The sequence below is a fragment of the Protopterus annectens genome, chromosome 7.part0 (genome assembly GCF_019279795.1).
Source record: "Protopterus annectens isolate FY-2018-M chromosome 7.part0, PAN1.0, whole genome shotgun sequence".
NCBI classification, from domain to species: Eukaryota; Metazoa; Chordata; order Ceratodontiformes; family Protopteridae; genus Protopterus; species Protopterus annectens.
The window spans coordinates 1,308,090,257-1,308,117,567 of record NC_056739.1 but is presented as its reverse complement, the minus strand read 5'-3'; the positions used below and the strand labels follow the sequence as shown (position 1 = coordinate 1,308,117,567).

The 27,311-nt window shown below is 36.4% G+C and overlaps 1 protein-coding gene across 3 annotated transcripts in view; it reads left to right on the top strand.

Moving 5' to 3' along the window:
• CCHR7.PART0H3orf18 (chromosome chr7.part0 C3orf18 homolog) overlaps positions 1-25,164 on the top strand; it is a 491,892-nt gene extending 466,728 nt beyond the window's left edge. For all 3 annotated transcript variants that reach the window (XM_044077916.1, XM_044077917.1, XM_044077918.1), the window contains one exon: positions 23,849-25,164. In XM_044077916.1, the coding sequence (XP_043933851.1) occupies positions 23,849-23,929 (81 nt within the window). In that variant the 3' untranslated portion in view covers positions 23,930-25,164. The remainder of the gene's footprint in view (positions 1-23,848) is intronic.
• Positions 25,165-27,311: the final 2,147 nt, after the last annotated feature.

Below are 27,311 nucleotides of genomic sequence, written 5' to 3'. Positions count from 1 at the left end.
AGAAAAAGTGCTTGTGTGACTGAGCCATACCTACTCATGGTAAAGCACACTTTCTTACTCATTTCTATCAAATATAGGCACTTCAAAAGGATTGATTCTCAGACCATTTTTACTTGAAATCTTTACCATTCATACACAAATGGCATTGAACTAATACAATATGCTGAGGATCCAGCTGTATTACACTCTGCTAAGGATTTTACAAATCCCATCACAGAACTATAAGATGTCTGTAACGCAATCATTGCATTAATCAAAATAAACTAATCCTGAATGAAAGTAAAGGCATAAGTAATCATGATTCAGAAATGGGACATCAACTCATAGAACTCTTTAATAACTCTTCAAGGATCATCAAGAACTTTGGAAATACTTAAATTCTGGAAATTCCTGGGAGTTACACAATCTACAAACTTTATGTCCAACAACAAGTAACTAAAGAATAGGCATATAAATCTGAATTACTTCAACAAATAACATATGTTGAGCAAAGATTTGGCATCTCAATCCCCACCACTCTAAGCCAAGTAATCTGTGAGGGGTGATTGGCTTTAAAGGCATATCATATGATATATGTGCACTGCTGCCTTGGGTAAAAATCAACATCTGCCATGCTCAAATATGATTTACATCTATACAGATGCAGCTCGCTCTCTAATACCGGGCAGCCCACGATTCACATACCTTATATTAAGCCTAGTGGTTTCCGATGCAATTCTACTGACATTAATTGAAACTTCTGCACTCGCGTGCACACACACACACACACACACACACACACACACACACACACACACACACACACACACACACACACACACATGCACACACTCACACACACACACACACACACACACACACACACACACACACACACACACACACACACACACACACACACACACACACACACACACACAATATTTCCCAGAAGGTGGAAGTAAATGATAACTTTCTGGTGCCAACAGTCTCATTAATTCGTAGTAAGGCTGCAGCTAGCCAGATTTCTCTGACACATCAAGAATGCAAATTACTGTTCATCCTAAAACTGACATTTAAATATGTGAATGAAAGCAGTTAGTGATCACTGTTTAAATGTCGATAACAAACTGTGATCAGTATGCCAGATTTAATATATATACCCATAAAGTCCTACACCAATAAATCACCAGCTACAAGTAGCTAAAACTGAATAAGAGAAACTTTTACTTGGAAAAAATAAATGAAAGAATTCCACTTCAAAACTAATATGCAAACAGAAATATTGCACATGAAATTTAAAATAAAAGGACTAAGCAAATGACATACAACAGATTTTAAGTATCAGCTAGTCTAGACTAATTTAGCTAAATATATACTGTTTCCCTATCTGCCACTAGCTTTCAAGCTTAGAATAGAATCTCCAATGTTCGTAAACAGCTCTAGCATTTTGTGCATTTTACAGCAGGAAAATTTAGCAACATCACAAATAACAGTCTCTCTCTCTCTCTTTCTATTTATGAGTCTGAGATAGAATTCCTTGTTGGCTTCAACTTGGAATTTTGGAATATGCTTTTTTGTTACTTATACATATCTAGCATATGGTTTACTATCAAATGACTGAAAACCAAAAGACTGAATCCCAAAAAGATTGAAAATTCAAAATACTGAATGATGGAATTTGCCCCTTCTCCACTGTTGTGCGATCTTGGAGTTGGTATATATAGTTAGCAGGGGGTCAGTATTTTGAATTTTAGTCTTTTTGGGATTTGGTCTTTTCATTTTCAGTCATTTGATAGTAAACCCTATCATGCTTATTTATTAGCGCCATCTGCTGCTACAACAAACCAGTGCCCCCACCACCTCAGCTGTTCAAGTAAAGAGCAGAATCCAGCTTGAAGAAATAAAATCGTGCTTTACTGTATTAGGCCAATCTCTACATTTTACAGATTAGCTTCTTACAGTTAGATTCTCAACCCCCCCCCCACCAGCTGTTATATAAAAAAACTGCTCTTCCTTCTGCTGACACACCAACCAGGTAACCAGATGTATGACACACCCCCCTCTCTTCCTGCTCCAGCCATTCTGGTCCCATTTCTATGCTCTGACCCGATCCTCCTTTCATTCTCCACATATATTTATAAAAAATAAATAAAAATCGCTACACTTTACAATATGTTTGCACAATGTGCTATGGCACTCATGTCCTAGTTAAAAAAACACTTTTTATATTAATCTGTAGGAAATAGTTGCTACAGTTTAGACTACACACAGAGCACTACAGCACTCAGGTTTCACAGCAAATGAGTCTTTAATATGGTATTGCACTAAACAGAAAGAAAGATCATGGTGAAGGATGGCTGGTTGCACCCCCAACCCTTTACATCCAGGGCAGTTGCCCCTTTTGCCCAGCCCTAGCTATGTTTCTGGGAATTTCCAAATATGGTAATATCTTTTGACCTACAGTAATATCTTCAAGGAGCATTAGGTTTAGAGTAATAGAGATGTGTGCACAGCAGAGTTAGTTTCAAATGGAAGTAAAGTTCACAGAGGCAAATGTACATTCTTATACTCAATTTCATACACGTCTTTTAAATATTGCATATCTACTAAAAAGACCCTCTTGGAATTCTTTATAATTGTTGGACATTTTCATTTTTTAGTGGTATGTTGTCTATACAATATGATGAGAGGAGGGGGTGTCTACCAAAAGTGATGATACATTACACATTTTAGCATTTTGTTCTAGTCCATGTTTAGTAAACCAGATGTTTACTAGGGAGAGTTCATTCTGCAGAGCATGGATGTCAGAGGGTAACTTACCAACAGCCCCTAGCGTGAAGTCTGCAAACTTCATTAGCCAAAGGTCTTGGTGCTCTGATTGGAGATTGGACCCTGAGGAACATTGCTGTTTACTTTGATACTTTTTGATCAGGCACCTGCAACTCACACTGAGTTGGTTCTTACAGCCAGTTTGCTACCCACCTCACCACATATAAGTTTATTTTTAAAGCATTTAGCTTCTGCATGATTCCACCATGGAAAATGGTGTCAAAAGCTTTGGCTATTTCAAGATATGCCATGAAATACATGGCCACCCTCTACAGCCTCTGTAACCATTTTGTATAGGTTTACCAGATTCAGTAGACAAGATCTACCCTTCACAATCTAATATGGGTGTTAATATTGCATTCTTGAGGTCAAATGCAATATACTTCATGGCTTTGCAGAACAGGCTTGTAAAGCTGAGAGGTTTGTAATTACCTGGTCAGTTGTAAGGCCATCCTTATAGAGGGACATTGCCACCGCAGAGCACTGCTCTTCAGGGAAAAAGCAGTACTTAAACTTAGGTTAAACAGTTAAAGGAGTATGTATGAAAAAAGCATGCTTATCACTAGTAATCAAGCAATCAGGCATAATGTCAGATTCCATGGAAGAAGGATTTGTGATTTCGATTAGCACTTTAAGTAAATGATCTTTAAGATAATTGGGGGATTAAAGGATTCAGATATTTCAGCATTTTGGATAGAAGTCTTGGAATGAAATTCACACTAAAGTTGTTTGCTAGGATACTGGAAATAAATTCAGGGCAACAGGAGGTATTGTTTCTTAGTTTTCTAGAATAGTTAAAGAAGGCATTCTAGTTATTGCTGGCTTCAGAAGCCAACCTAAGTTTAGGGACTCCTTTAGTGGACCTGATAGTGTTCTTCATTTTCTTCTAATGTTTTGATCTTATCCTTTATAAGAGAGGTTTTGTATTTACTAAATAATGAAAGGAGTTTCTTGCTTTTCTTGTATAGTTTATTTATGATGGTGGATCAACGTCATCATCAACCCCCTTTTCCCATTCTCTACATGGGGTCGGGATGTAATGTCAACTTTCACCATTACTATCTTTACAATGCCACTCTCCTGCCTTCTTCAACACTCACACCTGACTGTCACAGGTCTTCTCTCACACGCCTCATCCACCTTTTCTGCCAGATGCCTTCGTTTCTTCTTGCCTTCTTCCTGTATGTCCCAAATCTTCTTCACCAGATTGATTTTCTGCACATTCAGTGGCTCAAAGTCACAGATTAGGAGTGCTTTTGCTCAGGGTTACTTGTTATGAGAGGTATGTATAAGGTGGATGAGTAGCCTGATTTTTGTTGAAACAATTTTATTTCTAAATGGCATTAGGAGTGAGTCTTTTACAGCATCAGCATAAGGGAGTTTGGTATAAATAGTGAAGGATTGTGTTAGAACTGTATGAAACTAACAGGACAAGATTTCAGGTGAGAGGGAAGCCTCCATATTAATTAGATAGTTATAGTTCTCAGGGATAAAATTATTAATGTTAAGTACAAGTTCATTATCTGTGAGTATAAGGCAGTTTGTACACTGTCTTAGGATAACTAGTGTTAAAAGGCTGGCAAAAGGGTGAAACTAATGAGTTCCTATTACCTGATTGAACATTTAGGTTAGCGAATACCTAAACGTCGATCTGGTAATAGTGAAAGCAAAAAAATGCAAATGGCCGATTTAATGCAGGGAAAGAATTCCCTTGGCCATTATGCAGATTTTGCCTCTTTCCCCACTGCAGACCGATCTTAGAGTTGGTATATTTAGTTGGGGGGTATGGGTGGCACAGCACCCCACATCGGGGGGTGTGGTGGGCAAAGCCCCCTATTTCATTTTGGTTTAAATTTTTTATTTTGTTTGTAGCCGAGGGAATTCATTCCCTACATTCAATCGGGCATTCACTGTTTTAATTTTTCGATATTACCAGTTCGATGTTTAGGTATTCAGTAACTTAAACGTTCAGTCGGGTAATATAGATACAAACTAACAGGCCAACATTCCATTGCTTAGGTTTTTAGATGAGTAAAGTAAATGCAGCTCGGGGTATACTTAATTATGGTGGAATACACAGCAGCCTTAACAAAAATTTAAGATCCCTCATCAAATCCTCTAAAGCTAGCTATGAAAACAGAATTGCAGCAGATAGTAAAGACAACCTCAAGTTCTTCTATAGTTATGTAAAGAATCTCCATGGCAATATCCAGATTTGCTCTGAGCTACTGCACAATGGTACCTCCTATACCAAGCCAACAGATATTGCCAGTATACTGGTCGACAGATTCAGTGCCAACTTTACCCCCCACCAAAGGACCAATCACAATACCAGTTGATTTCCAGGCACCCAGTATTAGTGCTGCAGAGCTTAAGACAGCACTGCCCAAGGCCAAGAATACAGCTTCTGTGGGACCTGACAGTATCCCTGGTTGTAGTCTACATGAACTACAGAGTGAACTGGCACCACATCTGTGTGCTCTGTTCAATCACAGCCTCACCTTATGCGTTGTCCCTACCGAATGGCGCACTGTTACAGTCATCTCTCTCCATAAAGGGGGAGTGACTACAAACCCTGGGAATTATCGCCCATTAGCCTGATGAGTCTGATATGTAAGGCTATGGAGCAATCATCATGGACCTAATTAACAAGGATATAGGGAATCTCCAAACTCTAGATCCCACACAATTTGGTTTTGTGAAAGGCAGGTTGACTTCTTTGAGTCAGTTATCAGAGCTGTGAATGAGGGCAAGGCAGTTCATACAGCCTACCTCGATATGGCCAAGGCTTTTGATACCATTCCCCACTCAGCAATTATTGATAAACTCACCAAACTAGGCATCAACCCCTATATCACTAGGTGGGTTGCAAATTGGCTCACAGATAGAACCCACAGTGTGAAAGTAGTAGACTCCAAGTCAGACTACCGACCAGTCATGAGTGGAGTCCCACAGGGATCAGTCCTGGGTCCTCTCCTGTTTGGCATCTACTTCACAGAAATCCAGGCCAACATGGAGTGACTCTGGCTGACCAAGTTTGCAGATGACTGCAAGCTGAGAGCCATTATTAATTCCCCAAGTGATGTAGACATCCTACAGAAAGGCCTCACTGAGACCAATGACTGGTGTCGAAACCATGGCCTTAAGCTTAATGCCAAAAACTGCATTGTCATCCCATTTGAGAAAAACTCAGTTCCCACTACTTACCACATTGATGGGAGCCCACTGAACACTGAAGGCATTATAAGAGATCTGGGGACACTGGTTGACAATAACCTCTCATTCAACCACCACATTGCCACTGTGGTTAGAAAGTCCTTCTATGTGGCACATCTCATTACCAAGGGCTTTGCATCCTTGAAGAAAGAGGTCATCATTTCTCTCTACTCTTCCCTCATTAGGCCAATCATCGAGTATAATGCCCCATTTGGCATGTACCTCACTAGAGACATGCAACAGCTGGAAAGGCCACAAAAGTACCTCACGAAGAGGTTCCTAGGACTTAAACACATTTCCTACATGGACAGACTCAAAAAACTCCAGCTATTCTCTGTCTCATATCATCTACTAAGAGGTGATCTTTGCTTGACTTACAAAGCCATGTCTGACCCAGCTCTGTTAGAAATGCTACATCTAAAGAAATCCCAATCCCTCCACACCACACTCTCCAGAGACCTCAATCTCATTACCACAATCAGCAGAACATGCTGGAGGGACATGTTCATAACTCAGAGACTGCCCATGCTCTAGAATAGACTTCCCATACATGTCAAGCAGAGCATCTCACTGGCCCTCTTCAAGAGAAATCTTGATGAGTGGATGGGAAATAGAAAGTTCACCCCAGTGATCACTCCAGTGGCTCTACTTGATAGAGACACTGGGAACTAATGTCTTGCAGCACAATGCCAGGGCACTTCTATGGGTTAGGCTTGTAAAGGCTCCAGGGCCATTAGCCTAGTACACACCTATGAACCTATGAACCTATGGTACAAATATGCCATATTTACTATAGGGAGCTGTTAACTGGTAAATAAAGAGACATTGCAAATAAAAAAAAGTCACAGTTTGCTGACGTGAGAAGAATTCTTGGGTGGTGAATTAGTAAGATTATAACTCAGCAATATCTTCTTCTTTTAGCTTTTCCTGGTTAGGGGTCACCACAGTGAATCACCTGTCTGCTCATGATTGGCAGTGGAGTTTTTACAGTGTCAAGTTGCCAGCCCAGTGCCCAACCTTCCACAGAGGGCACACACTCACACATAGGGCCAATTTAGAGTATCCAGTCCACCTACAGCATGTCTTTGGGAGGAAACTGGAGCACCCGGAGGAAACCCACTTGACCACAGGGAGGACATGCAGACTCTGCACAGAAGGCACCCCAGCCAAGGATTGAACTGGAAAACCTCTTGCTGTGAGGCAGCAACGCTAACCACTGCACCACCGCGGCCACCCTTATAACTCAGCAATATCTAGCTAATGATAAACGGACAGATCAAGAAGATGTTTGAAAGCTTATCACAGGAGATGGAAAGGTGAGATAACTGTTATTTTATTGTATTGCTGACCTTTCAATGTTGTCCATTCCTTCAATGCTAGTTTTGGTTAGTCTGTAAATCAGCGACATGATAATGAGCCAATAATGAGATATTTCTCAATGAGACCATAGCTGTCTCAAAATCACATTTTCTTACAACCATGGTAATTTACCGATCTGTAGTAGGAAATTACCACAAGCAATAAGACATTTTATTTTACATTTGTTTACCGGGAAAGTCCGACACCGAAAGGCCACAGAAATACCTCACAAAGAGGATTACTGGCCTCAAACAGATACCCTACGCAATCTGTCTCAAAAAACTCCAGCTTTACTCCATCGTATATCGTACATTGTAGATGTCTTGTGAAGTACATACCAAAAAAGGCATTGTACTCTATAATGGGTCTAATGAGTGATGAGTAGAGGGGAACAATGACCTCTTTTTTTCTGGATGAGAAACCTTTTGTGATGAGGTGTGCCATGTAGAAGGATTTCCTGACTACTGTGGTGATGTAATTATCAAAGGAGAGACTACTGTCCACCTGTGTCCCAAGGTCTCTTATCACACTTTCGGTGTTAAGTATACTACCGCCTATGTTGTAGTTCATGGGTACAGAGTTTTTACCAAAGGGGATGACAATGCACTTTTTGGCATTGAGCTTGAGGCCATGGATTTGACACCAGGCATCTGTCTCAGTGAGGCCCTTTTGTAGGATGTCCACATCATTAGGAGTTTCGATTATGGCTCCTAGTTTGCAGTCATCTGCGAACTTCATTAGCCAAAGACCTTCTGTGTTAGCCTGTACTTCAGAGAAGTAGATACCAAACAGGAGAGGACCCAGGACTGAACCCTGTGGTACTCCACTTGTCACTGGTCTGAAGTCGGATTGGAGTCTGCTACTTTCACAGTGTGGGTTCTGTCAGTGAGCCAGTTGGCAACCCATCTTGTGACATAGGGATTTATACCTAGTTTAGTGAGTTTATCTATAATTCCAGAGTGGGGGATGGTGTCAAAAGCCTTGGAAAGATCTAGATAGGCTGTGTGAACCACCTTACTCTTGTCTACGGCTTTGGTGACTGCTTCAAAGAAGTCTATCAGGTTTAGGAGACATGATCTTCCTTTTACAAACCCTAACTGGGTGGGATTCAGAGTTTGGAGATTACCAATGTCTTTGTTTATAAGTTCCATGATGATATGTTCCATGGCCTTGCAGACCAGCTCGTCAGGCTAATGGGGTAGTAGTTTCCGGGGTCCGTGGTGGCTCCCCCCTTGTGGAGTGGGATAACCGTTGCTGTGCACCATTCAGCAGGCACAAAGCCTGAGATGAGGCTATGATTGAACATTGAACATTTTCATTTCCCTTTTCTAGTAATTGCTTTTTTGTCAGTTACCAGAATTAAACCTAATAAAGCTTTACTATGTCTAGACAATTCAGATGCTGTATTCAAGCTAAAAAATGCCCTTAGTTACACTCATTTGCTCGCCCAGTATTCATGACAGAGGACTTTGTAGGGTATTTTTAAATTCTGCCAACTCATTAAACTCCAGGAACATATGTCACCAGGTATCTCTTTCTTCCCCATTACACCTCCAATATTTGCTATTTACCTGATTAAAAATTCTTTGGAGTGTGCTTGGGGCATAAACGTATCTATGCAAACACTTCCAGGCAAGAATCCTAAATGTTCTAGACATTGCTGCATATTTAGGAGCCATATATATATATATATATATATATATATATATATATATATATATATATATATATATATATATATATATATATATATATGTCCTCCCATTTTTTCTTGTGAATTGCATACCTAATTTCTCTACCCAATTTTTATTACCACTTCTGATTGATTTCTGTAGTTATTATGCAATATTTTATATGACCTACTAATTATCCCTTTTCAGCAGTAGCTTCTGTTCTTGACATAAATAAAATTCAGCCAGTACAGGTCTTTCATTTAGGATTCTCATATCCTTTTCTCTTTGTCTATACTCAGATATCAATTCCTGATAGGGAAGGCAATCACTAGCCTGCAATCCCAATATCTTCTTTGCTCTTTCCATTATATTACATTTCCCTCTCAAATTATTTGTTCCCAATATCTTGGTTTCTGGGCTAGCTTCCTGTAGTAAATTCTAGGCCCCACTTCCCTATTCTGTGTATTCCTAATTGCAGTTATCCCTGTTGGCAGAGACTCCTTTCTCTGTTCCCATGCTGGCTTAGTTCATAGTATATATTCTGCTATTTTATGAATGTAATATTATCTATGCCTGTTGTTGTTCTCCTTAATGATCTGCATCCAAAATCCCATTCTTTCCTTATTTATTGAATTACACCCCTGCTTCATCATCCTTTTCCACTTTAATATGTAATCTAATCTAGTTAAGAGCCTTAATTGTTTAACTCTAAAATATCCCTTCAAATCAGGTAATCCTAAACCTCCTTGTTATTTTGGGTGGATTAACTTATCCCACTCAGTTCTTGCCCTCTTCCCCTCCCAAATAAAATCCTTAAACTCTTTATTAATTACTATCTATAACTTCTCCTCTGGTTGATACAAATATGCTTAGACCATGTATAAAATTAAATGGATGAAAAACATTTTACTGCTTGTATCTTGCTATCCATATCCATAGGCCAGAGCTTCCAGTTTCTCTGTTTTTGTATTATCTTTTGTTTAGTCTCACCTCACGGCATGCCATATTTGGATGGTGCAGTGGTGCAGTGACTTGCATTGTCACCTGACAGCAAGAGGTTCTCCAGTTTGATTCTTGACTGGGGTGCCCTCTGTGCAGTGTGCATGTCCACCCTGCATTCATGTGGATTTCCTCCAGGTGCTCCGTTTTTCTCCCACGTTACAAAGACATGCTTCTGGAGAGGTTCTCCCTGGGCCTCTGCTGAAAATTGACTCATTACAAGTTGGACTTTCCGGATAAACAAATAATAAATAAATAATAAAGTAACAAATAAATATAGTAAAGAATATATAACAGGATACCCAGCTAAATGGACTATACAGTAAAAAATACATATCAAAAAGCAAACCAATGGAAGTCTCACCATCACGCAAAACACAGTGTAAACAATACAGACAATTAAATAATTAATGATGTTTGAATGAGAAGGAACAACATGCCCCTATCTGTATAGCGACCAAGCTTCTACCGCTGATAAGGATGTATCATATAGTAGAAATTGATCACTTAGTTACATAACTAAATATAACAGATGAACTCAGAAGATCAGGAAAATTACAGAGAAAGATTGGACTATATTATAATCAGATAATGATCTTTATAGGATTATTGATGACAGACCACATTTTGTTTATAAGAAAGAAAATAAAACTTAAACAGTTATTATGTTATAAAGACTACAATTGTAATCAACGTAAATAATATATAATGAATAAAAAGCAAGCAATTCCCATGTTATAACTGTAATGTTTGTAAATATATAAATATTGATGTAGAATTTATACACTCCATCTTTAAGAAAACTTTAATTTTCAAGACATTTGCTACCTGTCTTACTGATAATGTAATTAATCTTGCTAATTGTGTAAAATGTGCAAGTTTTTATGTAGGCAAGAAGAATAATAAGTTTAAAGAAAGGATAGCATCACATATATCAGAAATTCATAGAAAATTAGATACTAATGCTTTATATAAACATAACTTGTGTTGTGGACATGACCACTCCTTTAAGTTTAGAGTGTTACAAAAAGTAACATTGAACCATAGAGGGGGAGACATTGTTACTACCGCCGAAGCAGTGGAATATAAATGGACAAATTCTTTTAGGGCTGATCCCCACCTGGTCTGAATACAATAAACAGTATTAAGTCTATATTAAAGTTAAAACAATCTATTATTTAATTGTATATGTGGAGTTAGATCTTTAGTTCTTTAAAACTATGACTTTAGTTTTAAGTATTTAAAATGTTCCTCGTGCATATCATTGATAATTAAAGGGTTGTTTTTTAGGCTAATTGGTTTTAAACACTATTTAGTTACTTAGTTAATTGTCTGTATTGTTTGTATTGATAAAAGGTGTTGAACTTAAAAGCTTTGCAGTGTATAATAAACAGTTTTGTGTTTTGTGTAACGGTCAGACTTCCTTTGTTTTTTTTTTTGATAAAATAAAAATAAATATCTTTAGCTGCCATATTAGAATCCTTTTTAATCTACACTCCTAAATACTTCATTTTATTATGTCCCCATAAATATGGGTATTGCTGAACCAGTGCATGTGTGGATACATAGTTTATAATTATAGCCTTTGTTGTATCTTCATTAATTTTATATCCTGAAGTAACCTGGAGCTCTCTCAGAATGTTGCACACCACTGAGATGTCCTTTTCTGGTTCCATGAGGTGCAAAATAATATAATTTGCAAATAAAGTCAACTTTTCTTGAACACTATACCAATTGTATCATTGAATTTCTGAGTCCCTTATTTTCATTGACAATGGTTCTAGATATAACATAACAACAAAGGGGAAAGAGGACACCCCTGCCTGGTTCCTCTCTTCAGACCCAACTTAATCAGAAAGGAACCCTCCTACTTTGGTTTTTGCCTTTGATCCTTCATTATCCTTCTAATTAGCCTTATTATTATATCAAGAAGTGCAAATGCTTCCATCGTCCTACACATAAAATCCTAGTTTACTCTGTTGAATGCTTTCTGTGCATCAAAACCCACCAATAATGGCAGTGTTTTCTTACATTCTGCTTCCTTCTACATCATCATTGTTCTTATTGTCAAATGTTTGCTTCCCTCCACAAAACCACTCTGGTCCATATCTATCAGTTTTAGCATTACCTCTGCCATTCCTTTGAACATTATAGACATAAACTGTTCTACAAGTTTTATTATGAATGATTATAATGTTAACTGTGTTTTTAATGGTTATATTTTTGTAACTATGTTTTGGAGCTTTTCTCCCAGGGCTTCTGCTGAAAAAAGGCTTTTGCACAGTCAGACAATCCCAGTTAACAATTACAAAATAAAATAAAATAAATAAACACATTACAGTTCTGGTTTGAAACTGAAATGGGCCTATATGAAGCTAGAGCAAATGAGTCTTTAATGTCTTGATGTATTACATCCAGCACAGCTTTTTTCCAGGATGTTGGTGCCTCCCCTCCTTTTAAAGTACTGTTAAATAAAACCTTCCAGATTTTTAGCACATTATTTCCTTCTAGCTACCAAACTTCCATCAGAATATCATCTATTCTTGGAGGCTGTCCTGCAGGTTGGTTATACGTCATAATTTTTATCTAATCTCTTCTTATCTTAACTGTTAGCTGTTGAGCCTCATCTAACTCTAATGTTGGCATATTTAAGTCTTCCATAAGCATTTCCATTTGTGTTTTTTCTTAATCTCCCCACTTCTCTGCTTTATACAAATTTTCATAAAATTTCTGAAATATCTCTAATACCTCAACAGGGTCTCTGGTTATTTTCTCGTTATAAGCTCTCTAATTTTGGCAATGAACCTTTCTGTTGCCTAAGTTGTTGCACCAATACTTTTCATGCTCTTAGGTCAAAAAACAATTGCTTAACAGAAACCTTTCTAAACTCATGCATATTTATCCAGGTACCCCTTTATTTTATCTTTAGCACTCTGCAGTTACACCTCTTCTTAGGTCTGAGACATTCCCTTTATTTTGTAATAGCTTAACCTTTGTCAACCCCACTAAATAATTCTTATTACTTCTTAACCAGATCTCTTTTTCTTTTATTTCTACCCTGTTTTAAACTCCACTGTCATTTTATACCACTCACTATCCATAAATCCACAAAAATTAGTGTAGAGGAGGCAGACCACTTCTTAAAACCACCAAGCACGTTTTTTATTTAATAAACAATAAAATATATAAGTGCTTTTGTCTCAATATTCCAAAATTACAGAGACTTCATCAGATACAAATTTTAAAACAGCCCAGTTTGTTGTAAACCCTGTAAGGATGACATCATATCCTGAAACAGACTTAAAAATTAAAGCAACAGTATGTCCTAAAACAAAATCAGATAGCAGTAGTATTTGCGTTCAAAAATATATTATATATCATGAATATTTAAAAAAAGTTTAAACAATATAATAAAACCAATCCATTTAATATAATATAATTAAATATAGCATTCTATTACCCCAGTAAATTTGCTAATAAAAGATAATAAATGAAACTGTAAAACAGTAAAAATAATGAAAAGTAAATGAACAGCTTCCACTAGGAATTGAACCCAGAACCTTCTACATATGAAGCAGATGTAATAACCACTATATTATTACCTTCACATAACCTATTACTACAAGTTCAATGTCTTATAAGGGCTTTTAATTTTAAAAGGCTACTAATAGACAGGTTGTCATTCAGTCCTGGCCAGTACATGGCATTCAGTCTCAACTGCCATGCGAGTTCCAATTTTTCTAATAGGTAAGGCCATGCCCCCCCCCCCCCCATGAATTCTAGCTACCACACATTCCAATATAATGAACTTAAATTCATGTTGTGGAAACCCTGTAATATGCCTCGCTAAGGCATTCCCTTCCCAGCCATCTCGTATGTGTCTTAGATGTTCACTCATTCTGATTTTAAATTTTCTTTCAGTCTTGCCCACATAAAAACATGGGTAGGAAACACAAATAGCACAATAAACGACCCTCTCTGTAGAACATGTAAATTTGCCTTTAACCCAGATATTTGTTCCATTAATCTCCACAACTTTGTCTGTTTTAATAATGTTACAAAATTTACACCTACCACATCTGTGCATAAACCCTTTATACTGATCACCTTTCTGTGTCTCGAATATATTTTTTAAGCAATGTCCTTTCTTGTATACACAAATGGGAGCCTCTCCTAAAATGTCCCTCATAACTTTATCTTTCCTAATAAACTCCCAGTTTTTAGTCAAAATATTCTTTATGTAATTTGCTTCCCTATTAAATGTTGTTAAAAAACTATTCTCTTAGGACTTCGGTGTAGCTGATACACATATTGTGGTATTGCTGTTATTATTAATAATAGTGTTGAATCCTGTAGTTGTTAAACAGACATTTTCTAATGTTTGTACTACATTAGTGTTTTTCATGTTTAAAATAGGGGCAAAATGCCCAGACCTTCTCTTACTATTCACTTCATTAGCAATTTGGTCTATTAACGAACTTGGATAACCTCTCTTGAGAAACATTTGTTTCAGCAAATTACACTCCTCAATATATGTCTCCCATACAGTTGTCATGTGGGCAGCACGGACAAACTGCCCCTTTACAATTGCCCATTTTTGTTTGAATGGGTGACAACTACTAAAATGTAAAAAACTATTGGAGTATGTATTTTTACGGAAAATCTTTGCTAGAAACCTGTTCGCAACATCATCCTTCGTTAAAAGTACATCCAAGTATGCTATGCTCATATCGTTTATTGAATATGTGAATTTTAGAAAACTAGTTGTGGTGTTAATATATTCCAGGAAAGCATTCAATGTATCTCTAGGTCCTTTCCACACTATAAACATATCATCCAAATAACTCATGTATGTCTTACAAAATTGAAAATATTCAGATGTCTTTAAATATTGTTTTTCCCACTGAAGCATGACAATATTGGCATATAGGCCCCCACAAGCGGAGCCCATTGCCACTCCCTCTTTCTGAAGAAAATATTGTCCTTCAAATAGTATGAAGTTGTTCCTTAATATTAAATCCAGCATCTGTTCAAAAAGATTAACCCTATCCTGTGCTAGATTTTTAGAATGGAGATATTCACAAAACCACTGTGAACCAATGTCATGTGGTATCACACTGTACAGGTTAACCACATCAATAGTGACCAACAGGTATTCTTTACTATGACCAATGTCATTAATTTTCCTTAGAAAGTCCCACAAATCTATACAGACACTAGGCTCATCCCATACACGTTTACTTAATTCCTTGTCCAAATACTTTGCCAAGGGGTAGGTAATAGAGCCTCTGGCATCCACAGTAGGCTGCATAGGTGGTTGGTATATATCCTTATGTATTTTTGGAATACAAAAAATACATGGGATAGTGGGAAAATCTATTGTGAGGTAGTGCAACTCATTAATAGTAATTAAACCATCAATAAACATGTCTTGGATGAAACCTTTAATTGTCCTATAAGTTACATTCTTTTCATTCAAGGAGCTCATAGTGTATGTGTCAGTGTTCAAGATCTCATGCATTTTATTATTATAATCCACTTTATTCATAATTACTACCCCCCCCCCTCCACCTTTGTCTGGTTTCATTATTCTCACTCCATTGTTATGGAGCAGGAATTCAAGCTCAAAATTATCTTCCAAATTTAAGTTCATATGTATCCTGTTCCCATTCCTGACTTTTTTGTGTAACTCTCTTAAATCGAGTTCACACACCCTTTCATAAAAAAATTAAGGTGGGGTGTAGTGGTGGATTATATGTGCTTGAAATCCTGAAATGGTCACTAACTAATTCAATTTTATTAAACAGAACATTCAAATTTAATTTCCTGATATAAAGCTTTAAGCCCATTAATGTATGGACTAAATGAAAAGATCTATCAGGAACAAAAGTAAATCCTTTTGCAAAAATGTCCCACATAGTTTAATTCAAAATCAAGTCTGAAAAATTGTACACTTTGAAATCATTCTCTGAATTGTTACATAGTTTTAATGGTGGTAAGGCATAATGCCCCCCTCCATTGTTCTCAGATATTAATGTCACTATCTCCCTCTCCAGGAATTCTTGGTCATTCCCCGATTGTTGGACGTACATCTCCTCGACTGGTAGTTGTTGAAACGACTCCTCCCCCAAGTTTGTTGGAATGTCTGCTGGTTCTTTATTCGTTCCAACCATCTTGGGGGGGGGGTGTTCTTCATCTAAAAAATCTTCATCAAATATATCTAGGTCATTGATTTCATCATTATTAGCCATATCATAATTATTGTCAGACCCTTCTCGCCCTCCTTTGTTGTGTTGCCATTCTTGGGATGGGGGGTCTAGGGTATGCTGTATGGTTAGCATAGTCTTTCTCATCCCTGACAAGCTTTTTCAATTTTTTATTTTTAATTATTAACATTTTTTCATCTGTTGTCTGAAATATACGACAATATTCAAACTTGTTAGTAGAACTATCCATAACTTCTGGAGTACTTTTTGTCTTCCCTAATAACTCCCGGTTAATTTCCACTATCCATTCCTTAAATTCCTCTTTTTTAACAAGTAAGTGGGGAAGCACCAGTGTCTCATTTTTACTTTATTACTCTGCATTTTTATTTTAGTAATTATTGGCACATGATCTGAAATAGTTATTGGATATGTGTCAAAGTTCTCAATTAACTACACATTCCTGTTAAATGTAATTTCTGTCTAGTCTAGCTCAGTTATTGTACATTGGTGATTAATATGTAAATTCTGTCTGAGTTCCTACTATTGAATGCACATCTTTCATGGCAAACATGTTCACCCTCTTTTGTTACATTTTCCTTTTTAGCTCCCCCCGAAACATCCTCATTGTTACAAATTTCAATCCCCCTCTATAAGTATTATTCCCTGCTGATTTCTCCCAAAAGAGTTGTATGCAGAATACAAATATGTGCCAGTGTAATCCTCATTCTTTGCCAATAGCTCCTTACTATCACAAATCTGCCATTATTATCCTTTTTAACTCTTTTATCACCACTGGAGCTCCTCTAACAATTAATATAAGTACTCCTCTCTTCCTTTGTTCCTGATATTTTGCAGAATATCCATCTTGAATCTTTCTTTCTCAAATTTACATGCTGAATTATTTCCAAATGTGTCACATATAGTTATTTGCACTCATTTTTTAATATAATTAATTATTCTTTCCTTTTTGTCTGTACTTGTGAGACTATTCACTTTCCAAGACAATATGGAAAGTGTCACCATTATAGTAAGAAGTTATTATTCCCAACTATTATGTATGGCAGTTTTTTAAATGTCTATTTCCAGCTTTTGTGATACATGCATCCATTAATGTTTGTCAGCTTAATCCTTTAGACACTTTTTTCTTATCATCAAGATTGCAACCTATGTAACAAGACTTTTTGTCTCTATAAAAACCCTGAAATAATAAAAAAAAAAAAAAACTATCACAACCAAGAGCACCCCCAGAGCCTGTTAACTTAATGCAAACACACATAGCTATGTACATCTTCAAATAATGAAGTTTAACCCTCCTAATAGGAACATTTCTGTCAAATAGACAGATGGTAACACATGCCCTAATTAAAACAGAAATTGAGGTTATCTGTACTAAGACTTTTGCTAGGTATTGTTGATACAAAATTGTATAATTTTCTGTAATACAATTTTGACATTCTTTCTCTATCTATACCAATGTGAGATTTATTTGAATACCAGTGTAGCAGTTCTATTTTTTCTGCACGTAACCTGTCAGCTTTATTTAGCAGAGTTAACTTTTTTTGGTTATGATTTCAGCAGTGTCTGACACTTTTACAATAGGACAACTGAGTAGGACAGAACCATTGCCTTGGTGGGCAAACATTTTCCCAGGCTGCATTTTATTTGCACTGACTTCTGTTTGGAAGTATTGCAGCACTGATTACTTTGAATTATAAAACTATGCCTTTTGGTTGCAACATTAAATAGTGGCCTTGACTTATAGAGTCTTTTATCCATGAGGTTGATTGGCATGCCTGAATACATAACTATATTTATGATATGGGTTTGCATTTCTGATGTATTCTTCTTCATATCAGTATATAAGATATAGAAGTATATTGCATGTTTTGGAATTTTTGCTTTCATTGTCCAACTCTGACTTTCCTGTCACAAAGCTAATCTTTTTTTTTTTTTTTTTGTATTTTTTGACCGAGTAAGTCAAACTTGACCAAAAAAAAATAAAAAATCAGCAGCAGCCTGGAAGAAAATCTCCACATAAATAAAGTATATGCAATAAAAATTATACAGCATAGAACAAAGGTTTATAAGAGCTCAAATAAATAAAAATGTATGACATTAAAGAATGTATTTATCTTTTAATTCGAAAGTGCTTTATTCTGATATTCTTCTTGTCTAATTTCTTTAGCCCCCTAACCTCTCAACCGTCCCTGATTTTGCAGAAGTTCTCTGATTTTGCCCCATATTTTTGTCCTGTCCCTTGTAATTTTTTTGATTTTCTTATAAAACAATGAGGATTACAGTCAGTCAGTAACGCCAGACATTAGAGTTCCATACTTCTTATTGTTCAGAAAATGTATGTTACTGCAAAATCTCTTGTTCTATTAGTTTTGTAATTGAATTAGAATACTGTTTAAAATTGTCCTTAATTTTGGGTCTTTCTTCCCCATTCATTTTGGTTTTCTCTCTGATTCTTGAGCAGGGAAATTGAGAGCTATGTTTAGCTTTGAAGTGTTTGTCCTATCTTCATATTGATCTATACATTTTTTGCTTATTGTACTTCATATGTGCTCTACCTTTTACTGAGTAGGCAGTCTAGATGAACAATTACTTCTACAGTGTCTGCACACTGGCAGTCTGCCTTATTTTACATGTACTCATAAAAGTATACTTGTATACTTTTAACTTGTGACATTTTATTGCTTTTGATCTTATGTCACATCTGTCTTTTCTTTACTTTCTGTCATGTGCACAGCTGTCTCAACTTTATAATTTTTTTGATGCTTTTGCTTGCTCTTTAATAATTTCCAATGACCTTCTACAACTAAGTCTTTTAATATGACAGTTGTCTCACATAGTTTGTCTGAACTTCATTAGATATCATTTCTAGATAATTCATATGTTGGTTTGTACTAATATCTGTGAAGTTATACCTCCTTGTAAAGGACTTTGACTTTGTGTAGTAACCGATGTATTTAATTTCCAGTCTAAGACTTCAGCCTTGTGTAATGATTGTCTAATGTGTCCTTGTTTTTTTGAGTGGCCTTTCTGAATTTAAACAGTTCGTAGGAAGTTTTTATTTTGTGACTGGAAGTTTGTTATTGATATTTCTTGTATTCCTGCATTTTAATGTTTGGTATATGTCATGCACTTTGTCACCAACACAGAAAAGACAAAAAGCTTTAAGTACAGTGTAGAAATTTTAAGAGCTGTATTATAGTTTCTGAATTTAGACATCCAGGAGGTTCAGTGATGACCCAGACATTGACTGCATACATTTATATTAAAAGGCTGTAGACCTGCAATCAATAATGGCCTTTTTGTCCTTTGTATACTACCAATCTGTCTCTTGCATTGTTTCCCCTCATTTGTAACACTTAATTTGTCTATGTTTAGTAACTTTGTTTGCTTTTGCAACTATCTATCTGATCCTGATTGCTGATTGCTGAAATGTTTCTGTCAGGTCCTTATTTCATGCTATCTCAGTAGCAGCTTTCAAGGAGTGAAATTTTTAAATTCAAAGTAATAAAACAAAAATACACCTTTGCTTAATATTTTTCTCTTAACTGCTCACATTCAAAGTCAGTTTTTGCTAATCCTCAGTTTTCATATTTTTGGCAACCACTTTCTGTCAGGATTACTAAAACGCATTGAGGCAGTACAAATTTACCTCTGGCAGGATAGTATGAAAAGATCATAAAAGGCAGCCAATCACTGTAACTAGAATCAAAAATATCTATGGCAGCATCTTCATATCACTAAATTCAAGAACAATTTCATACAAATAATGCAAATTACCACTTCATCTTCAAAGTTGTGTCCATTTTTCACCAATTATCCAATGACTGCTCATTGCTGTTCAGAAAAGGAGCATGCTGATTGGGCAGCCCAACCAGCATGCCCATTGCAAATCAAGCATATAGCAACAGAAAAATGTCCAGCTGCTAAAGTACTACTGTGCGGCCAGACTTTCTATTGGCATATGCTGGGGGACAGCAAAACTAAAGAAACAGAAACATACCTGATTTTCCTTGTATTTCTCTGCTGTCCCTCATAAACTCCTGACTTTATAACAACTGAATTGCCATTATACAAAGACATTATTAAAGAAAGGTAAACACTTTCTTTATACAAAGACATTATTTAAGAAAGGTAAACAATTTCTTTCTTAAATAATATCACTGTATAAAAGCAGTAATCCACTCCTATTTGTAGGTATATCAATATTTACTGATGGTTGGCTTTGTTTATTCGCTCAGGTTTCACTATCATGATCAAACCATAAAAAATGTGGGTAAATCCTGATATAGCCAATGAATCTATCTACCTTATAGTACTTCCTGTGCAGCTAGCAATTATGGGGAGTCAGTCTGACCTCTGTTTGGCTTTTTCTTCCTTTGAGCTTCCGTTTTTGCTTATTCTTTCAGCAATACACAAAACATAAAGATAAGCACAGCTCCTGATGTGTGCCTTTTGTCTCAGTCACCTTACATGTGCTTGCTGGAAAGCTGTTCATAATACTTAATTGACAGCTTGTATTTTTCCTAGCTCCTTTTCAGGGATCCTGCTGCATGTGTCCACCATTTTTATGAAGAAAGTACTTCGCTACGTTGACTCTGAGCAGCTCCCTCACCATCTTCATGCAGTGATCTGTTGTCTTGCTATTTCTTGCATTTGAAATATTCCACTTTCTTCATCCAACATAGAACTAGAGAAATACAGATTCTAACAGCAAAATAGTTACAGCCTGAACTCATTATTGCTAATACTTTTCATAAATCATCTCCAGTTTTCCTTCATAACCTGTAGTTCCTTATCATCTAACAGCTTATTTCTCCAAAACGTATATAACACTTGCCCTAGGTCTGTCTTATGCTCTTTTCTGTACTGTAACTATTTTTGAGTTTGTCTCATTAGGAAGGGGCTAGGCAAAGCTGCCACCTTGTATCTTCTAATGTTGTTTTCCTCTTCTTCTTCTTCTCCTTCATCACTTTTTGAAATATGGTATCAGTTTAGAATTACCAATCACTGTGTGATAAAGTTTCTATCACCCCTCCTGCCTTTTTTTCTAAAAGACATTATTGGACTTAAGCTCTTTTCATATCTCCTTAACATTATGTACCATATTTGTTGACCTCTTCTAGACTCTCTTTCCTATTCGTGACTTGACAAAGCTGGCATGCATATATACTATCATTACTCCAGAGCATGGTTTAGCAGCTAGTAGCTATTTTGTCAGCTATCTTACTTCTTGTCTTCTGGTAAACTTTCTTATTGTGTAATACAGCATTTCACCAGCTTTCACGTCTGCTCTGACACACTGCATGTTTACCTCTAAACTATTTAACTCAAAGAATGAACTCAAGACTTTCAAGGAAGTCACGAATGAGGGGGGCAAAATGATGGAAAAACAAGAAAAGGATACAGGAGTAACAATTTAAGGTAGAACTCAACTCAGCCAAAGCCTGGGGAAGAAGATGGCTGAGCTGGACCTACAAACAATGGAGATCAAAGTCAATGTGGTAGAGATAACAGAAACATGACAGCAGAGTGCTAGTACTATGGGAAGGATAGAAGACATACCAAAAAACTTTGAAACCAGCTCAGTTGACTCGGTTAGTGAATCCTCATGCCACATGGAAGCCATGTTGTGTAGGGGATAGGAGTTCATCCTGCAGGAGATTTTACTTATTTCTAGACTTGCCTAAAGCCTTTGACACAGTTTGTCACAGCAGACTTCTACTTCAAATGTCCTCACTAGGTCACTCTCGGAAAAACTCATCAAAAACCAGGAATAATTTACAGAGCTAGAAACTTTCTCACCAATGCAATTAAAACTACATTTGCAGTACTTATCTTCTCCCCACTCTTCTTTATGGTGCTCCCATCCTTACTAACCTCCAGGCTTTACAAAAATTAAAACCTGAGCAATGCTATAAAAAGTTGCTAAATTTGCAGAAAATACCCATTTCAGAACTCACCACTGTACAGTACTAAAAGCCTAAATTGGTTAGAAGTGCCTCATCAACTAACATATACACAGCTTTTTACCACCTATAAAATTATCCAGCATCATCTGCCTGTCAAGCACTAGAAAGATTCTACACAACTAGGTTCCCAGTTGGTCGCTGCAATCCAGTGACCAAAAACTCCTGTCTACAAACCTAGCAAATCTGCTGGGCATTGTCTATACTTGTACATCATTGCTAAGGCCTGGAACTCCTTGCCTATATCCATCAGGTCAATACTCTCCCTCCCATCTTTCAAAACCACTCTGAAAAACTTCCTAGCTAAAATCTGCCTCTATTCTTGTTCAAAACCAGGAAAAACTATATCCCTAAATGTGAACAAGTATCTTTTTATTCCTTATACCTCCTTACTCTCCCTTCTTCGCTTACTTCCTTACTTTTATCAAATTCTCTTCCCTGACTTCCTCTAAACATACTATAAGACTGTTTTCCCTCACTTTATGCTGCAAATTTATATGGCAATTCCTGTTTGTATTAGACTAGCTTACCTTTCATTTCTCTACAAACTGTCAAAAATTTCTCTAAATATTAAACAATTGTCATATAACTTGTATCAATTCTTAACCAATGTTTTTATATTATGTCTAATTTGTTAAAAGTATTTAAACTGCAGATGTTTTTGTTTTATTTTTGAAGACTGAGAAATTATTGTTCTTAAAATGTTTTGTAATAATTTGGAGCTTTTCGTCCCAGACCTTCACTGAAAATGGGCTTCTACCCATTTGGACTTTCCCAGGAATCAAATGTCAATAAATATATAATATACAATATATAAATTAAGATAAACATATTATTTAAACATTTACAGAGGGGTAAGCCCTCTGATTCCCCCTCCCCCATCCCAAGCGTATGTGTGTGTGTGTGTGTGTGTGTGTGTGTGTGTGTGTGTGTGTGTGTGTGTGTATCTATAAATATATATATATATATATATATATATATATATATATATATATATATATATATACATATACACCAATGCCAAGGTATTGCTACAGTGGAGAAAAGTGAGCAAAGTTACTGCAATGCATCTCTAGTTTCTCTAGTTTGTTCAGTGCAAGTGCATATTGTTTAGACAAACCATGATCAAAAGAAATATCAATAAATCCATTTGATGGAGACTTCCTAGAAGATGAGCAGCTATGCCAAGACCTTGCCTGCATCATTTAGCTCTTGTGCATCATTATTATTTTTGTGCGTATGTGTGTGTGTGTGTGTGTGTGTGTGTGTGTGTGTGTGTGTGTGTGTGTGTGTGTGTGTGTGTGTGTCTATTTGTTTCTCAATGTGGTAGACTTTTTGAATTTCTTTCTAGTACTCTTTATTTTTGTATTTGCTGATACATTTCTTGGTCACAGTCTAAAATGGTGGTAAATTTGTGTTAACTAGGCATTCTGCCTGGTCTGGTTAAATGTTTGTCTGCTTATTCTGTTTCTTGACAAAAAAAGACAACTGCCCTCCTTTAATTTTAATTGTATTCTCTTCTTAATGATCTAAGCATGCTATAAAAGACATATTATATCTGAGCAAACTGTTAACAGCATTTTTATTTTTTTCCCTTTAGACCCTGATGCCAAGTCAGGGAACCCTGCAGAGACCAAGTCGTCTAGTTTTCACTGATGTAGCTAATGCTATTATTGCCTGAACATTTATCCTGCTGGAAAACACTCTCATGATGTGCTGTCTCTTGTAATTTTAACTATATTATGTGTATATGTACAGTAAATGTATATAAGTGTGTAGCTTTCAGACCAGCTGTGCCTATTAGCAGTGAACATTTTACATGTATTTTTTCTCACAGAATGGTCTCTCCTGTTTGGCATGCTACTCCTTTTTTAAATTCTGACACTGATTCATCATTTCATGTTTTTCTTTGAAAAGAAATAACAAGCATTTACAATGAACAATCTGAAGTGGCAGTTTAAAGGGCTCTAATGAATCAAGAATTATGGGACAGCTTTGCAAAACAAAATATCCAGAATTAGATTAACATCTGTTTCACCCTTTTTAATACTCACCTACTTCTTTATATTGTTAATAATGTCTGTTTGAAAATAGGATTTCTGTTTGTTTTGCTCTGTCTTCTTGTCTGTTTATGTGGTTGAAATTCTAATATTGACATCCCGCTATACTGCTCTGTAAATACTATGAATCTGATGATGGCATTCTGGTGTACTATTGTGTAGATACGTATGACATAATGAACAGTTTATTGAGATGTTACTTTGAAATGGGCAAACAACTAACAGAGACCAGGGTATGGTCTTGGTATTCTTAAGATCACTTTTAAAACAAATGGCACAAAATGTTTAGAGTCACAAATAGTTCTATAATGGAAAATAACATCAAGGTAGACCTACCTATTAGTGAGAAACAGATATTTGATTCCCATTTCAGATATCAACAAAGTCAAGAAAAAGGAAGAATGATTATCAAAGAAGACAGAATTTACAAATGATCATTGAATATTGTAATTTGTTTGACTTGTAAGGAACAGATGTGTCAGTATTTGTTAGTAGAGGTTAAACTTCCTGAATGCTGCTCTATGTTGAAGTGCTATAAAATCCATTGAGAAACCAGAGAATGTTGAATTCATGTGCTGCCTTCAGAGTCTGTACATTTGCTGTTGCGTACCCCTAATTTTGTAAGCAAAGGCTGGAGGAGCTGTACCACTGGCATTACAGTGGTGTTGTAAGGGTGAGTGCATGAGTGCATTGTGCTGCAACTGTTTAGTTAAAAACTGGATATGATGAGTTTGGAAGTCCGAGTGAGGTGTTTGAAATCAACAGGAGAATGAAGACAGGAGGGTGATGCTAGAAGGTGTGTATTATCTTAAACAGAAGGCACATTATGCCAAACAATAAACCTAGCTCTGCTTAACTCTTCTGTTTCATGTTTATATAGATTTTTATCATAGGATTCTACAGGTCAAAGCCAGTTGCTTCTGGTGCTTACAGTTTATGAGTAAGGCACATAGTGACAAACATGCATGCATGCATCTACTGCAGGACTAGATGCGTATGAGTGTCCTTCAACATCTGATAATGACTGCCAGTTGTACTTCAGTCAATCGTGTTTTATACTTTGGAATTCAAGAAGTTCATAGTCATGCTACAAATGGGTGTTGCTTTTGTTTAGTCATCTCTAAACTGGTACTGTAAAAACCAAGGAAACAGAAAAAGCATGCTTCCTTCATTCCTGCATCCACTTGCTCCTGTAGTATACGCAGGGATGTGGGGTCATGGTCAGAGTCAAAGAGGCAGATATTATTTTTGACATATTGTGCAATATAAATAAACTGCAGTTATTTAAGTCATAGAGTTTTTCAGTAATTTTAATAGCGCTTCACATTTTAGGCACAGCCACTGAATTGCTGCCTCTGAGAGAAGCCATAAAGACAGTGGTTTATAAAGAATCAAGATGAAGAAACAGCACTTGTTCTTGGAGAAGCTGGTGTCATATGACAGGAAGTTTTCTGGCAGTCAGTGACTGACTCATGCTCATGGTCAGAATCAGTGACTGACTCCAACTGTCAAAAAGTGCAGCAAGAAAAAAGAAGTTTTTGAGCTAATGAACACCTTTGCCCACTCAGGTAGCAGGAAAAACTGCAGTTGTGTCTGTTGCACATTATGCCTTGTGAACACAGAGGGAGAGAGAAAGAGAGAGAGCAAATAGCTTAAAGTAGCAGCAAACTAGCTGCATCCCCCACAAAACCATATTACTACTATTCAGCTCATATCCACAGTGAAACAGCATCTCTGAAATGCATGCCCCATCCATATTCATGCCCATAAATTATGACTATGGAATATATGAAACATCTAAGCCTGTATAATTTAAAGATAGCGCAATGTAATCTGTTTTAATCAAGTAATCCATCTAACCTAATCGGTTCATCATACTAGGAGTCCAGAATTCAAATTTACTCTAGATTGGATGCAATAGAGTCAATTTACTTGTTAGCTTATTGTCTTTTTGTGATGCTATATCAGGATTTTGAAATTCTTCCATGAAAGTACCACAATTAAAAAAAAGTAACTGCAATCTTTAGAAAATAACAGCAAATTCTGCAAGTCACTGTTACACTTAAAAAAGCAATTATTTTCCAGGGAAAACCCTCCTGTACCATGTAGAACAGGAAATAGAGATCCAACAGTTCCCGAGCTGGTATATATTTCCCCTTTAATCTTATTTAAACTCTCACTGTTTTGAGGGTTATGCTTATGATCCTAGAACATGCAACTGGAATCCCTTTTTGTCAACATATTCACAGTTTACTGCTTTGTTCCACTACCTCTCAATGTCTTTACTCAAGAATTATAGGCAACACCAAACATAGTGGGAGCAAGCACAATTTTTAGATGTTACTCTAATTCACTTAAAAAGCTAATAGAACAAACGGTTTTGCATCAACATGCATTTTTTAAGTAATAAGAAACTCTAATCTCTGGCATTATTGACTGATTATAATCTTCATTGATTTAACAGAAAATCAAACATTTGTGAGGGACTGAACAAAAATATGAGACCAAATCTGTGAGGGACTGAACAAAAATATGAGGCCAAATCAGAGACATTCTGCAAAATCAGTGATAGTTGAGAAGTATACAGTATGTCTTTTACCCACATTTTTAACATGCAGTGGTAATTACTTATCATAGTGTACAAAACTAACAAATTATACTTTGTGTCTATCAACAGCAGACAAGAAGGAGACACGCCAAAACAGAAATGGCATAATTTATAAATGTTGGCTTTCAGACTATTTTTTGTGTTCAGTATAAGTCTGCTTCTCTTTAGCAGTGTGTGAGCTGTATGAGTGAGATACAAATATTTCAAAATTTAGGGATGCTTATTGGATCAAGTGCTAGAATTGGTATATTCAGCTCAGTGAAAAGAACAATCAGAAGTCGTTGGTGCCTAAACTTCTGTTATTAATATCTTTTATCTGTATATTATAATTCATGTCAGATACCAAAGGTAAATGGAACAGGGTAGGGAACAAGTTTTACACTAGAGGCCCTAGG